This window comes from Chrysochloris asiatica, unplaced genomic scaffold, assembly GCF_000296735.1.
Source record: "Chrysochloris asiatica unplaced genomic scaffold, ChrAsi1.0 scaffold00146, whole genome shotgun sequence".
In the NCBI taxonomy this organism is placed as follows: Eukaryota; Metazoa; Chordata; class Mammalia; order Afrosoricida; family Chrysochloridae; genus Chrysochloris; species Chrysochloris asiatica.
The window spans coordinates 3,572,474-3,587,776 of record NW_006408664.1 but is presented as its reverse complement, the minus strand read 5'-3'; the positions used below and the strand labels follow the sequence as shown (position 1 = coordinate 3,587,776).

At 37.3% G+C, this 15,303-nt stretch overlaps 1 protein-coding gene across 1 annotated transcript in view; it reads right to left on the bottom strand.

The window, feature by feature from the left end:
- Window positions 1-2,286: 2,286 nt before the first annotated feature.
- The window catches only part of RARS2 (arginyl-tRNA synthetase 2, mitochondrial), a 98,147-nt gene continuing 85,130 nt past the window's right edge, over window positions 2,287-15,303 (bottom strand). Inside the window, exons 12-20 of the mRNA XM_006870629.1 lie at window positions 10,893-10,953; window positions 9,447-9,523; window positions 8,576-8,700; window positions 7,949-8,016; window positions 7,757-7,866; window positions 7,312-7,407; window positions 5,863-5,937; window positions 2,838-2,901; window positions 2,287-2,409 (exon numbers count right to left, since the gene is read on the bottom strand). Coding sequence (XP_006870691.1) covers window positions 2,323-2,409; window positions 2,838-2,901; window positions 5,863-5,937; window positions 7,312-7,407; window positions 7,757-7,866; window positions 7,949-8,016; window positions 8,576-8,700; window positions 9,447-9,523; window positions 10,893-10,953 — 763 coding nt within the window. The 3' untranslated portion in view covers window positions 2,287-2,322. The remainder of the gene's footprint in view (window positions 2,410-2,837; window positions 2,902-5,862; window positions 5,938-7,311; window positions 7,408-7,756; window positions 7,867-7,948; window positions 8,017-8,575; window positions 8,701-9,446; window positions 9,524-10,892; window positions 10,954-15,303) is intronic.

The following is a 15,303-nucleotide window of genomic DNA, read 5'->3' as shown; positions in this document are numbered from 1 at the left end:
TTTCAGTCACAAGAGATTTCCATTAAGACATTTGCATTAAACTAGAGCCTTAAGTCAATCCCTGAGGGAAGCTTAAACAAACAAAAACAACAAAAATTAATTACATGAACTTAGAATTAAGAAGAAAGCTACTTGAGCTTTCTAATGTGGAACTGTTTGGAATCAAACTGTTTTTAGAATGAAGCAATTTTACTGTATATATAATGTGCATATAAAATATGGAGATGATGTAGTTAAAAATCATGTGAGACTACAAATGGTGTTGGGACACTATTTAAGAGTGAGACTACAAATGGTGTTGGGACACTATTTAAGAGTTAAAGTGCCAAAGCCATTTCTGTACTAACTGTTATCTTGTTCAGGTACCAGGGGAGAGGGGCGGACCATCCTTGTTCTACATTCACGTACAGTAGTGTCCCAGTCTTCCCTTACAACAGAGGCAGAGACAAGACAGGCTAGTTCAGAAACAAATTGAATGTGTAACTCTTTCTCAAAATGAATCTGTTACGTAACTCAGACAGTGATTTCTGAGTGGTGACTGAGTACTCTTTTAGTGCTGTATTTGTGCCATTCATTGTCTGTAATTCATTTCCTTGGTTGTTAAACTACATACTTCAAAAAAATTTCTAATGTCACTTTTGTACTTTTTTTTATAAAGTATGTTTAACTGTTAGGCTTTCAATAATTTGTGAAATTTCAGTGTTTTTAAAAAAGATTTCTATAATGTTAATGGGAAAATTCAGCAATAAACTTATAATTTATTTATATGAATTTTCTAATCACATTTTGTGTGATAGACATGACCATTAAGATATGCAGAACCAAAACAGAAAACCCAAAACATTATGTTTTTTCTTTTCTATATGTTGGATTGTATGCTAAAAATGGTTGATAGAAAGGACAGCAGTCAGGGCTACAGGGCTGTTAGTTGTAGAAATTAATCAGTAGTCCTTTCAGGGAACTGCTTTTGGAAAGATGTGACTTTAACCATACCGTCACTGCATCATTTCACTCAAGATTCAAATGCTCATGAAACTATCATTGATCTGAGCGAAGGAAAGTTTCTCAGAAGAAGTGGAAGGAAATACTAGACATGTCCCAAATGTATTATTTTTATTCCATTACGGGTTGTGCCAAGGGAATTTTAATGTTACTTCAAAGAGAAAATTAGTGATCTTTAAATTCACTTATAATTGAGATTGTATGGCTGAGTCTTTTCTAGGACTAAGATGGTTAACCATATCAGCCAATGCAAAACAGTGCTCACTTTAATTAAAGAAGTTTTGGCTCAAGCTAATTTGCGCTCTTCATAACAATAGATTGATCGTAATATCCAAAAGTCTTGTAGCACTACTTAGAAAAAAAATTATAGCAAATCTGAATGGGAATACTGACAAATGGAGACGGCCATACTACTTAAACAGGGTACACAAATTATAGTCGCTCCTTGGAAACCCTCTACAAAGTTGCTATGAGTCAGAACCGGCTTGGCGGTACTTAACATGTTGATACCTGAAGAAAACTGTTTGAGAAACTCCCATTTCAGATTATGAGTAACCTCATTTTTGGGAAAACATCTTTGTACAATGTCTACAGTAAGTGTTTAGGTATATTCAGTTCCTGAGTTCATATAGTAAAAGATACCTGTATATATCAACTAAAAGTTAGACATAAGATCTGTACTCTTGGGGCCTATGTGTCAGCTACATTGACAAAAAGATGTCTTAAAACTTAGAACTGTCACAAGTTTGAAGAAATTGAAATTTCTACTCACCAGTGATTTCGTTTTAGGAAAAGGTTAGATCTCAGTTATAAGAATAGTTTCTAGAAGAATCTCACTGCAAGAAACCGCAAGCCAGAGTTTAAAGGTTAATCTTTTACCCTATTAGACCATAATGCTTTGTATTTAAAAAGCCTCAAATCTTACTTCATGTACATTTAGTACCTGGTGTTGGCACTGTAGAATAAACCTGGATTGGTAACTTTGCAAGGTCAGCAGTTCAAACCCATCAGTTGCTCTTGGAAACCCTATACAGGGTTGACTATGAACCACCAGGGATTGGCAGTTTGAACCAACCAAGCAAATGACTGGCCATCTGCTTCTGAAAAGGCCACAGCCTTGAAAACTCTACAGAGCAGTTCTACTCTATACAAATGGGGTTGCTAAGGATAAAAACTTAAGACATTGATAAATCACTTAAATTTAATAAAATACAGATTCTGACACAGAATAATAGTTTAGATCCTATTTTGAACAGCCAGGTATCTAAGATTATATAACTAGAATTCATTTAGCAATGTAAAAGCTGTTATCATTAGAGATTACATCCGAGATACAGGTGTTATTCCAAGAAGTTTCATTCCATTGGCTAGCACTGAACGGACAGCTCTGAAAAGATGAAGTCTGGCCTGTAAAACAAATAAAAAATGATGAAATGTTTAATTCAGTAACAGACTGGATATTAAGTGAATGTTTCTAAAAGTAATTTTTTTTTTTTTCCTAATTTAAAAAAGGACAGCATCTCTGAATGCCTTGGATTGCAGACAAGGAAAGATATAATTCTAGTATCCCTCACACGTAACATTGGTCCACACAGGATTGTGGAGTGGGTGGCATGGGGCAGTGCTATCATACCATCCAGCTTCAGATAAAAGAATTCAGCATTATTGAGACTTGATGTAAGAAATGGATTTCATTCTAGCATGTTAGAAAGTATTGTTACAGGCTAAGTCTAAAAACTTGAGTCAGTAAGTATACTAAGTAGCTGAACAACAAAAATCTCCTTCAGAAAATATTTCAAAACTGATAATAACAGAAAACACTCAGCATAACATACCCCAGCCACTTCAGGTGGACTGCCTTTTATTTGTAGTGTTTTATGTGCCATAGCTGAAAGATGACTGAAATAGGAAGAGGGAAACTATGATCAGGACAAGTGTAACTCTCGACTGGAACACATGAGTTTGATAGCTAATTTTACTTCACCAATATAAAAACAATAAAAGCTTAGAACCATTGTAAGACATATCCAAAGTTGCAAATTAGAGACTGGAATTCACTGCTTTTCTATAATGGGCATATATTAATCTCCACTTACAGCTTTGGTCCCTGTTCTACAATTACCAGGTAGTAAGTTTTTAAGATGATAATTTCATTGTCACGCTTAGAATTGCTGTCAACTCATGGAAGCAGCAGTCAAGAACTCAAATGGCATATTACATTAGGCAAATCTGCACAAGACCTTTTTAATGTGTTGAAGAGCAAAGATGTCAGCTTGAGGACTAAGATGCACCTGACCCAAGCCATGGTATTTTCAATAACCTCATATGCATGCGAAAGCTGGACAGTGAATAAGGAAAACCATAGAAGAATTAATGCCTTTGAGTTGTGGTGTTGGCTGCCAAAAGAACCAACAGATATGTGTTGGAAGAAGTGCAGCCAGAGTACTCCTTGGAGGCCAGGATGGACAAACTTCATCTCTCATACTTTGGACATACTGTCAGAAGGTACCAGTTGCTGAAGAAGGATATCATGTTTGGTAAGGTGGAGGGTAAGAGAAAAAGAGGAAGACGCCCAATGAGCTGGGTTGGCCAAGTAGCAGCATCAATGGGCTCAAGCGTGGCAACGATAGTGGGGTTGGCCCAGGGCCGGGAAGTGTTTCGTTCTGCTGTACATAAGGTCACTATGAGTCGGTACTGACTCAGTGGCATCTAACAACAACAACAACTGTCTGATACTATTTACCCTCATTTAGCTATCCTATATAATGAAAGGTACAGAATAGCATTTCTCCCTCTTGTACGCTGAGGAGGCAGGAAGGCGTGCACTATCAATCCACTCTACATCTGCTGGCCTCCCATCTTTCTGTTTAGGTATAGCAGCAAGTAGAAGAATGTACCAAAGAAATGACTTTCTGGTTTCTTTACCTCTCTATGTCTCAGTGGAATTTCAAAGTCTTAAGTTTCAGTAAATCTTAAAAGCAGAAATTTCCTTTATTAAATGTTTTTATGGAAAGATATATCTGCTGTTATGTAAGAGTAGACTCAATTTCTACTCAAAGGTAACCAAAACAGCTACCATGAAATTTCTATCGAGAGTATCACTGATTTGCCTCCCAATTTATTCTTCACTCTCTAGCTGCCTGGGTTTTTCTGCACCTCTGTTTAAAGCCCTTTCATAGGCTCCAGTGCTTTGAAATAAAATCTAAATGCCTTAAGTGCTCATACATGGTGAAATGGTTTGTGCATGCTTCATTTCTTATTCCTCCCAGGATTATGCTTGTAGTTTCCTTAATGCATCATGATATTCCCTGACTCTGGGCTTTTCCTACTCCCCTACCACCTGCAGCTACTGATTAATACTCCTTTCCTGACAGATCTCCTTGGATCCATCAAGACCTGGCCAATGCCTTAATACCATCTCTAATAAGGATAAGTCAAAAAGTATTGCTATTTGGGTTCCAGTTCATACATGTATGGATTTTTCTACTCAAAACATGTTTGAGCAAATTTCTGCAAACAGTGGATGATTGCAGACAAGTTCAGTAATACACTTAGTCTTGGTAGCATCGAAAAAGAGGTTACTTTTGTCCATGGGGAAAAAAATGATTTTGAGGTCAGGGCTAATTAGCAAATTATTAACAAACTCAAACAGACATCTTAAATTACTGAAGCTTTGAAACAAGTATATGGGAAAGCTGTCACACATAAAACCACCATTTTTAAATGGATCAAGCATTTTAAGGAAGGTGGTGGTTAAGGGTCACCAAGTCGGTTCCAACTCAGCGACCCGTTATGGGGTTTTGAGAAGCAGCTGGTGACTGAACCGCTGATGCTGAAGTTCAAAGCAACCTTGTGGTATAGTTGAGAGGACCTCAAAAATAAAGTCAAGGTAGAGGGTTTAGTTCTGCAGGTTACAGTGATGACTTTTAGGGATTTCCAAGGAGTAACACCTTGCCAGATTTTCTTGAAGGTCACAGAAAGACCATAGGAACTTATAAAGATGTTAAAAGAAAACTGAAAATTACAATGGTGAGAAAAAGTTCAGGAAAGTTGGACCCAGGAATTTTTTGCATGACAATGCACTTGCTCATTTTTCAAGTGCAGCAAAGGTTGTTGTAGAGCGTATTGTTGGGAAACCTTATCCTATTGACCCGACAGCCCTGATCTTACCCATTTACACTTGTTTTTCTTCCCAACTCAAAGAACACTTAAAAAGAACACTTTGAGTCCCTCAAGGATGCCCAAACTGTCTTTTTGATGTGGTGTAAATGTGAGGGCACAGAATTCTTCAGGTATGGATTAGAGAGATGGAAACATCATCTTCAGAAGTGTATAGATCCAGATGGAGGACATACTGAAAACAATAGCTTCACATTTTTATATTTTTGTTTAATAAAGGTTTCTATAATTTTATAGCCATACTACTTTTTAAAATTTATTCTGGTATGTTAGCTCTACCTAGCAATAACACTGTAGTATTAACGGTCCCTCTTCACTAGACTCTAGTGGCCACAACTTATACCACTGAATACATTAATGAATGAACATTAATTGCTAATTTGCAAAGGTGAAACAAGAATTTCTGTAACTTAAGCATATTACTTTATAGCCTGAAGAGTTTGTTTATAGGAAATTCCATATTACAGAAACGTTCTTTGCCAGACTAGGTGGTCTCAGATGTCACTTAATTTTTGAAAACATCAAGATACACATGAAAAATTTATTCTTGTGAATTCCCTCTTAAAGCAATAGAAAATGAGTAGCAATATGCTGAATCACATATTTGTCATATCTCTTTTCACTATTAGGTTCCATGTAAATAGTTCAAAGTCCTTTGGCAGCAATACAATGTTAAAGTACCTGAGAGTTAGAAGATAACTGGCAATATGCTTGGGCTGACAGTCCTGAGACGATCTATAAAGTACCTCGTCGAACCTGAAAGATAGATGACAGGAGCAGTTGCCAGGGGAAGACAGTCCATATGTTACAACAGAATATTAAAGACCTTAGATGTAAGATTGACTGGACTCCACTAAGAATAAAAGACAACATTAGAAAAGACCTTGTGTACATTTGAAAGCAAAGGCACTTTTTTTTGGTATAAATTCCTTGATGGCAGGGACTTTCTAAGTCATCTGGTATTCCTTAGGCCTAAGCCAGAGCAAGGACTCTAAGCATGATTGTTAAATTGAGTATAAAAAGCCTCCAGTCATATTTAGAACCACCATCAACAAATTAGCTAACAGACCTATCTATACTCAAAATGTCCAGAAATCCAGGCTGGCTTATTTCCCCTCACAGATTGGCTATACATGAGTAAAATAACTCCTGGTCCCAGGAAAGCCATGGACCATGACGTAACAATCCGAGAAAACTGCATTGAGCCTCATCATCCACATCCCCTCCTGAGACTAATCTCTACAAATCTGATTTCACCAATTGAGCTTGTGAGAGCTAAAAGGTGTGATCTCTTGCCCAGTGTTCTGATATGATGCATGGCTGTGGTCTGAACTCAAGAGTCAAATGAAGTACATATGGTCTCAGAGACAACACAAAGGCAGAGGTTTTTATGACTTCATCACAGAGGCTGAAAAGATGGTCTCTTCAAAACTCTTGTTAAGTGCCATCGAGTCGATTCTAACTCATAGCGACACAGCATATGGTTTCCAAGGCTGTAAAGCTTTATGAGATCAGAAAGCCACATCTTTATCCTGCAAATTGGCTATTGGATTTGAACTGCTGGCCCTACGGTTAACAACCCAACACGTAACCCACTAAGCCCTCCAAAAGTAGTGTTACATTTTTGACTAGATGTCATGTTCTCATGTCTGAAGCTAGAGGCTGCTCATCATTTGTGCTTACTCATCAGTGGTAAAATTTTTAAGACCTGAGGTTTGACCCTGAACACAGGCTTAATCTATTATGCTCTCAGTCTGCTCTCAAAGGAAAAACACCACTTTGGGGCCATATCTTTAGGAAAATGTTGTTCAGAGGCAGGAGCCAGCTACCGACGTGTTCATTCCATCGTTGCTGTTTGCTTTAGAGTTGATTCTGACTTACAGTGACCCTATACAACAGAGTAGAACTATGTAGTAGAATTTCCTAAGCTAAAATCTGGAAATTGATGACCAGGTTTTTTCTTTCTCGGAGTTGCTGGTGTGTTCGATCAGGTAACTTTTTTCCGTTCGCAGCTGAGCACTTAACCAGTTTGCCATTAGGCCCCTTTCTGTTGACTCCTGTGGTCAGCAGAAATGCCAACCACTATTCACTAAGCACAAGATCCTTGATAATAGAAGAGAAACTTCATACCTTAGAAGATGCTGGAGAATTGAAACAGACTGTGGCTCTTGTAAGCAAGTTGTGTTGAACTCATTCAGATAGCCACACCCAAAAGTTTCTTCCAAACTGTTCATTAAAAGTTCAGAATTAAAAACAGTAAAAGATAATGCAAGTCCTGGAAACATAGATACAAATGATGAACATCATCTAATGATACACAATCTTGTTCTCCTTTAACTATGAAGATAATAACATTGTTTGACTAGAAGCTTCAATTTCCCCTAAATCTGTTTCTTGGCAGGGCTATTCTGAGGACTAAATAATGTCCAGAAAAATCTTTCTTAACTAGGTGCTCAATAAATAATCAGATGTTGGAGAAGCCCACAGTACAGAGCCCTTGGCCTGGAACTGCAATAGCCAGGTGTGTCCAGTGAAGGGCAGAGAGGCCCAGGGTTTTCCTGCAGCCCCTTCTCACCTGTGCAGACGTGCATGTGTGTACTGTAGAAAGACTCCTGTGTCCCCGCGACTCTGGAAAACACGATCCCAGCTGAACTGATAGTCAGATAATAGTAAACCTCTGAAGTCCTAAAATAATAAAGAGTAAATCTTTAGCTATGGGATTTGTTCTGGTGCCAAAGAAAAGGGTCTCTCAGATGTCTTTACAGACCTGAATAATGAGTGCTGCAAGGCCGACTCTTTCTGCAGTCTCCTGTGGGTTCTCAAGTTCTTTAGTTGCTGAAACAGACAAAGGCAGCTATCTTTAATCCGCCAAAATCATGATGAACATGGACATAGAATTTGCCAAATTTGTATGCTGACAGTATCGAGAACAAACACATTCACATTAGGCAGTTTACTGCCTACATGAAAAGGGAAGACAAGTTACTGATAAATACAAAGTTTATTTTTCTTATCCCTTGCAAGACTTTAGATATAGGTACCTGATGCTTATTTTTCTAAGGATGAAGGTTAGACAAAGTCATAGGGACTTGTGATTTATATCCAATTATATACATAAGAACTGTGCATGACCACTTGGACAATGGAATAATGCTGCTGAGAATATCAATAAAAACAGAACCACGGTTACTGAAATTCAGATTATGGAAATAAAATATTCCTGAGCAGTAACTCAAGAATCTCTGGTATCACAAATTAGAGAAAAGCTATTTTCAACAAAGTTAGTGAAAGTTAAATGGAGGAACAGTTATAATAATTCACCTTGCACAAAAGTCCACCAAAAAAACCTAAAAGTAGCACACAAGGTTTGAAAACAACGAAAAAGTGAATTTACTCTTAATGGACGCCATATTCTGTAGCATTCTTAATCGAATCTCATTTAAAACGTCTTCCAGAAAAGTAACGTCTCCTCTTCGAGTCTTCATTCCCTGCACTACTCCAAAGGGCACATGTTGGCACCTGAAATGGGAGTGAGTGTTAGAGTATCTGAAAAGGAAAAAACGATATAATACCCTCTTTTGAGAGAGCAGGTGAATTTTAGGAGTCCTGGTGTGGTGCTTCGTTTGAACTGCAAGGTTGGTGGTTCAAGCTCACCAGGTGTTCCTTGGAAACCCTATACAGGGTTGCTGTGGGTTGGAATCGACTCAATGGCACTTAACAACAACAAGGGCTTTGTAAAAAGGAATACACTGAAATACAACCGGATTTAAGCAGTTTCATTTTAAAAACAATTTAAGTAAGTGAATAAATTACTCCCATTACTAGCATAGTGGTTATGAGTCGGGCTGCCAACCTCAAGGTTAGCAGTTTGAAACTACCAACCGTTTGGCAGGAGAAAGATGAGGCTTTCTGCTCCCATAAAGATTTACAGCCTTGGAAACCCTGGGCAGGGTCACTATGAGTTGGAACCGACTCCAACAACAACAACCTTTATGAAAACAAGGAGATGGAGATTAATTATTTTTAAAATCAAGCCCCTGAGAGCAGATAACTAACAAAAAATGCATTGATTAAAATGTTTATAAAGTAGATATGACTATAACCAGGACATAAATTAATGTAAAAAATCAAGGCTGCTTAAAATCTTGAGACAAAGAGTTGACGTTTGCATTTAAATCTAACAACTGGGTACAGTTTTTAACTTGGCTGATCAAGCAAAGCTTTAATGAACCTGACCGGGCAAATAAGAACCAAACAGATAGTACCTCTCTGCCCAGTCATATCCCATGAGCTTCAGCATCTGGAACACTTGCTGAAAATGCTTTCTTTGTCCTTTATCTGTCTTAAGGAAGAAAATGTATTTGGAAAAAGAGACAGTAATAAATTAATCTACAAAAATAGTTTGGACATGAATCAAATGAACATATTTGGGTTTTAACAAACTAAAGTCATTATCAATATGTTTTAAAATTTTATAAACATACTTAACATATTCATTTAAAAAATAAACACACAAAAAGGGTGTCTTAAGTGAGTGCTCTCCAATAAGGAAAGATGAGTGTGGGCACTACTTGGACTCAGGAAGAGGGAATTTTAATTGTCTGAGTTCTGTATTTAAATCCCTTCTCCCAGCTGTTAGGACCTTTATCTCTACGTAGGTCATAGCTAAATCCTAAAAAGATGTTTGATGGCACTTTTTTTCCTTCATGGAAAAGGAAGTTGCTTATGGAGAGCCAGAAAAGGGGAGAAGAGATGAACTACTCAGCAATAAAAGGAATGACTACTGCTACACACCTCACTTGGATGGCTCTCAAGGACATTATTCAAACTGAGTGAGAAAAGTCAACCTCAAAGGGTTACATCCCATGTATGTAACATTCTCAAGTGAGAAAACTGTAATGATGGAGACCAGAGATGGAGGTTAGGGTTGGGGGAAGTGCAGCCGTTAAGTGGTAGCCTGAGGAAATCTGTTGTGAGGAAGGAGTCTGTATTCTGACTGTGGTAATGATTACATGAATTTAATGATATTTCACAGAACTAAATACACACAGATAAAAGGTGGAGAAATCCAAATGAGGTCTTCACCAAGTGAATAATATTATACCAATGTGAGTTTCCTGGTATTGACAATGTACTAATGCTTATGTAAGGAGCTCTGGTAGCGTAGTGGTTACGAATTGGACTGTGAACCTTAAGGTCAGCAGTTTGAAACTACCAGCCACTCCACGGGAGAAAGATGAGGCTTTCTGCTCCCGTAAAGATTTACAGCCTCGGAAACCCTGTACAGGGTCGCTATGGGTCGGAATCGACTCCATGGCACTTAACAACAACAACAATGCTTATGTAAGATATTTTCCCCGGGGAAAGGTGGATAAAAGGTATTTGGAAACTGTACTATTTTTGACACTTCCTGTGAAGTCTTACAAATGATTTAAAAATCTAAAAAATAAATTATTATATAAAAAAACTGCACTACCATAACCTGCAATCTTCACATGTTCATTTTCCTGTATCAGCTTATTTTTTTAATAATGAAACAATGTAAACTTTTTCTATTTTTAAAGATGAAAAATAACCAATTTGCCACCATAAATACAAGTAACATTGAAATTTCTTTTTTCCATAGTTTTCGGTATAGCAGCCAATTTCTATCTGTGCAGTTATCATGAAGTAGGGACCTTAATATTTTGATCTTTGTTGTCACTACTTACCACATAAATCATTGTATCAAAATTATACTTGTCCATTCGATCTATAGCAGCTGCAAGATCTCTGAAAGAATGGCCATAAATTAAGAGTTACTATGCTGATCTGGGCAATATTTTGCTTTCCCTATTTAACAGCAATGAACCTTTTCTAATTAAGAACTATCTTCCCACAGCTTTGGGCATATGATGCACACTTCTAATTCCTATACTGCACTAAGATACAAAGTAATAACAAAGATAGCTTTGGGAAAAGCAATGATGATGAAAGCTCAGGAATAATAAAACAAAAGTAAAGGCTCTGGAAAGAGTAGTGATAATAACTGAAATAGCTCTGAGAAATGTTTTGTAGGTAAATGTTTTAACAATTATAGGCATACCTTCTTTTATTGTGCTTCACAAATATTACAATTTTTATAAACAAGGATTGTGGCAACCCTGCATTGAGCAAATCTATCGAAACCATTTTTGAACAGAATATACTCACTCACTTTGTAGTTCTGTATCGCATTTTGGTAATTCTTACATTATTTCAAACAGCACTATGAGATAATGTACTGGACCACAAGGTCAGTTTGAACTGTAAGGTCAGTGGTTTAAATTCACCAGCTGCTCCTCGGAAACCCTATACAGGTTTGCTATGAGACAGAACTGACTCGAAGGCACTTAACAACAGCACTACACAATCGTATAGTGTAAACGTAACTTTGAAAAATCAATTTATTTTCACTTCTGTTGTGAATTGAGTGAAGGTTTACAGAGCAGACCAACAGTTTTACATTCAATAAATCATATAGTTCATTTCACCTAGATTGCAATGCCCTCAATGTAACATCATCACTTACCCTACTTATTCCCTGTGTTTCTTATTTCTAGTCTTCCTTTCCCCATCCTCTGAATTTTGTCCTTCGGTAATTGCTGTCCTTTTGATCCTGAATGGTTGACCATTCTATGGTATGTGTACCTCATTAGTGTTATTGTTCTCCTCTCTCCCATTTATCTATATATTGCTTGGCTGAAAATTGAGCCCCAAGGTTCAGTTCCAGACCTGAACAATAACCAAGGACCATAGTATTAGGATTCTATACAGTCTCTCTCTTACCAGTAAACATGGCAAGATTTTGAGTTTTGTTCCACATTTTCTTCCACTCTATCCAAGACCTTTTACTGTAATCCCTCTCAGAGCACTTGGGAGTGGTAGCTGAGGACTATCTAGTTTTTCTGGTCTCAGGGTCACCAGACTAGTCTGTGGTCCTTTAGTCCCATGACTAACTAAGTAAACATAAGTTTTATATGCACTAGGAAATCAAAACGACTGTGACTCATTTTATTCTGATATGCTAGTGCGATGGTCTGGAACTGAACCTACACCATCTTTGCGGGATGCCTGTAGTTAACTAAGCCTCTACTGGAAAGGATCTCCTGTATCTGCCACTTCTCTGCAATGCATCTTCTTAAAGCACATGTTTAGAACACGATGATGTGGTAGTTAAGCTGGCATCTTCTAGCAACCATTCTATTAGCACCACCAAGGACTCTTAAAGTCCTAGGTCAGTATAAACAGCAAGTTCTAAAGCACTGTAAACGACTCTGTAAGTACTTTAAGGAGCCTTGGTGGCTAGTGGTCATTGGGATGCTAACCCACCAGAGGATGTCTGAGATTGAACAGTCTCAGAAACCCTATGGAACAGGTCTACTCTGTGTGACAGGATTGCAATGACTCAGAACCGACTCTGAGACATTGGGTTTGGGGTTTTAAAAATACTTTGAAATCATTCCACTTACCTTTTTATCTCTGTATAAACATAAAATACCTAGACCTCAAGGTTGGTTTGAATCACAAAGTCGGCAGTTCAGATTCATCAGTCACTCCTTGAAACTTATACAGGGTCACTATGCATCGGAACTGACTCAATGGCACTTAACAATAACATGCATGATATAATGAAAAACAGATTTTATACTATAAAATTTAAAATAAAGAATTAGGCAATTACTTAAGTTTAAAAATAAAGTTATTACTGGTGATCAATATACAAACCTGTTGTTCTTGTTACGTGCCTTTGAGTCAGTTCTGACCCACAGCTACCCTATCCACAACAGAATAAAACACTGCCCGGTCCTGCACCTTTCTCACCATTGTTACACTTGAGCCCCTGCTATTGCCACTAGGTCATTCCATCTTGTTGGGAGTCTTCCTCTTTTTTGCTGACTCTCCACTTTACGAAGCATGATGTCCTCCAGGAACTAGTCCGTCCTGATATTATGTCCAAAGTACGAAAGACAAAGTCTCATCATCCTCCGTCTAAGGAGCATTCTAGCTATACTTCTTTCTAACAAAGATTTGTTTGTTCTTCTGGAAGTCCATGGTACTTTCAATATTCTTCACTAACACCATAATGTGTTTTATGGCAGGGGTGAGGAATGTTCAGCCTATGGGGCCATATAAGAAACAAGAAATCATTTGGACTGGCACTGCCAAGGCAAACGCAGTTCCAGCCATCACATTAGGGGTGAGTTAATTAAATGTTTGACCAAATATAGCAGGCTAATTTTTAAGTTAATTTTGTATGGCCCACAAATGATGTTATAAAAATCCAAATAAAAAAAGGTTCCCCATCACTGTTTTACCATCTTCATTATTCATTGTCCAACTCTCACATGCATATAAGGCAACAGAAAATATCATGGCTTGGGTCAGGCACAACTTAGTCCTTAAACTGACATCTTTGCTTTTTAACATTTTAAAGAGTATTATTGCAGCAGATCGTACTATGTAGTTTGATTCCTTGACTACTGCTTATATGAGCATTGATTGTGGATCAAAGCAAATTAAAATATTTAACAACTTCAAACTTTTCCACGTTTATCATAACATTATTTATTAGTCCAGTTGTGAGGATTTTTGTTTTCTTTACACTGAAGTGTAATTCACAGTAAAGGCTGTAGTCTTTGATCTTCATCAATAAGTATTTGAATTCCTTTTTACTTCCAGCAAGAAAGGTTCTGTTACCTGTATATCGCAGGCTGTTAATGAGTCTTCGTCCAATGCAGATGCCACATTCTTCTTCATATAATCCAGTTTCTTGATTATGTGTTCTGCAAACACATTGAATAAATATAGTAAAAGGATACAACCCCGATGCACACTTTTCCTGATTTTAAGCTCTTCATTATCCCTTTGTTCTGTTCAAATGACGATCTTTAAGTCTTTGTACAATTAAGTGTTCAGGAACACCAATTCTTCAAAAAAATATTAATTTATGATCCACACAGTATAATGCCGTTGAATAGCCACAATAAAGCACAAGTAAACATCTTTCTGGTATTCTTTGTTTTCAGCCAAGAGCCAGTGGACATCAACAGTGATATCCTTAATTCAGGTCTCTGACTATGACTTGAATTTCTGGTAGTTCCCTGTTGATGTACTGTTGCAATTATCTTCAGCAAAATTATTCTTGCATGTGATATTAATGATATTTTTCGATGGTTTCCACATTCCTTTGGGTTATCTTTCTTCAAAAATGGCATAAATATGGATTTCTTCTAATTGGTTGGCCAGGAAGCTGTCTTCCCAATTTCTTATGACATACACAAATGAGCACCTCCAATGCTGTATCCATTTGTTGAAAGATTTCAATCTGTATTCCATCAATTCCTGGATCTTTGTTTTTCTCCAATGCCTTCCATGCAATTTGGACTTCTTACTTCAATACCATTAGTTCTTGAACATATGAAACCTCTTGAAATGACTGAACATAAACCAATTTTTTTGGTACAGTGACTCTGTGTACTCCTGCTTTTGATGTTTCCAATATCATTCATTATTTTACCCATGTTGTTTTTGTTGATGAGTGCTGTCGAGTTAATTCTAACTCAGAGATACCTTGTATAGGGTTTCCAAGGAGTGGATGGCAGCTTTGAACACCAACCTTGTGGTTAGGAGTCCAGTGATTATCCTACAGTGCCACACCAAGACTCCTTCAATACTGCAACTCAAAGTTTGAATTCTCTCTTCAGTTCTTTCAGCTCAAGAAATGAGCTTGTTCTTTCATTTTCATTTTCTAGCTCTAGGTCTTGGCACATTCATTATAATACTTGACTTTGTCTTCTCGGACATTGAAATCTTCTGTTCACCTTTTACTTCTTAACTTCGCTGTAGATTCTCTAAGCTCAAGAGCATGTTTCAGAGACTCTTCTAATATCTTTTTTGGTCTTTTCTTTTGTTCCTGTCTTTTTAGTGACTTTTTGCTTTCTTCCTATATGAAAGTCATTAGTCTATAATGCATTGAATCTGTTTTTGCGATGATCTGATTTCTAAATTAAAGTGACCTAAGTTAAAGTTGTATGAACAAAACATGGAAACACTGAATGTTTTAAAATTAAGAAAGGTGTGCGACAAGGTTGTATTCTTTCA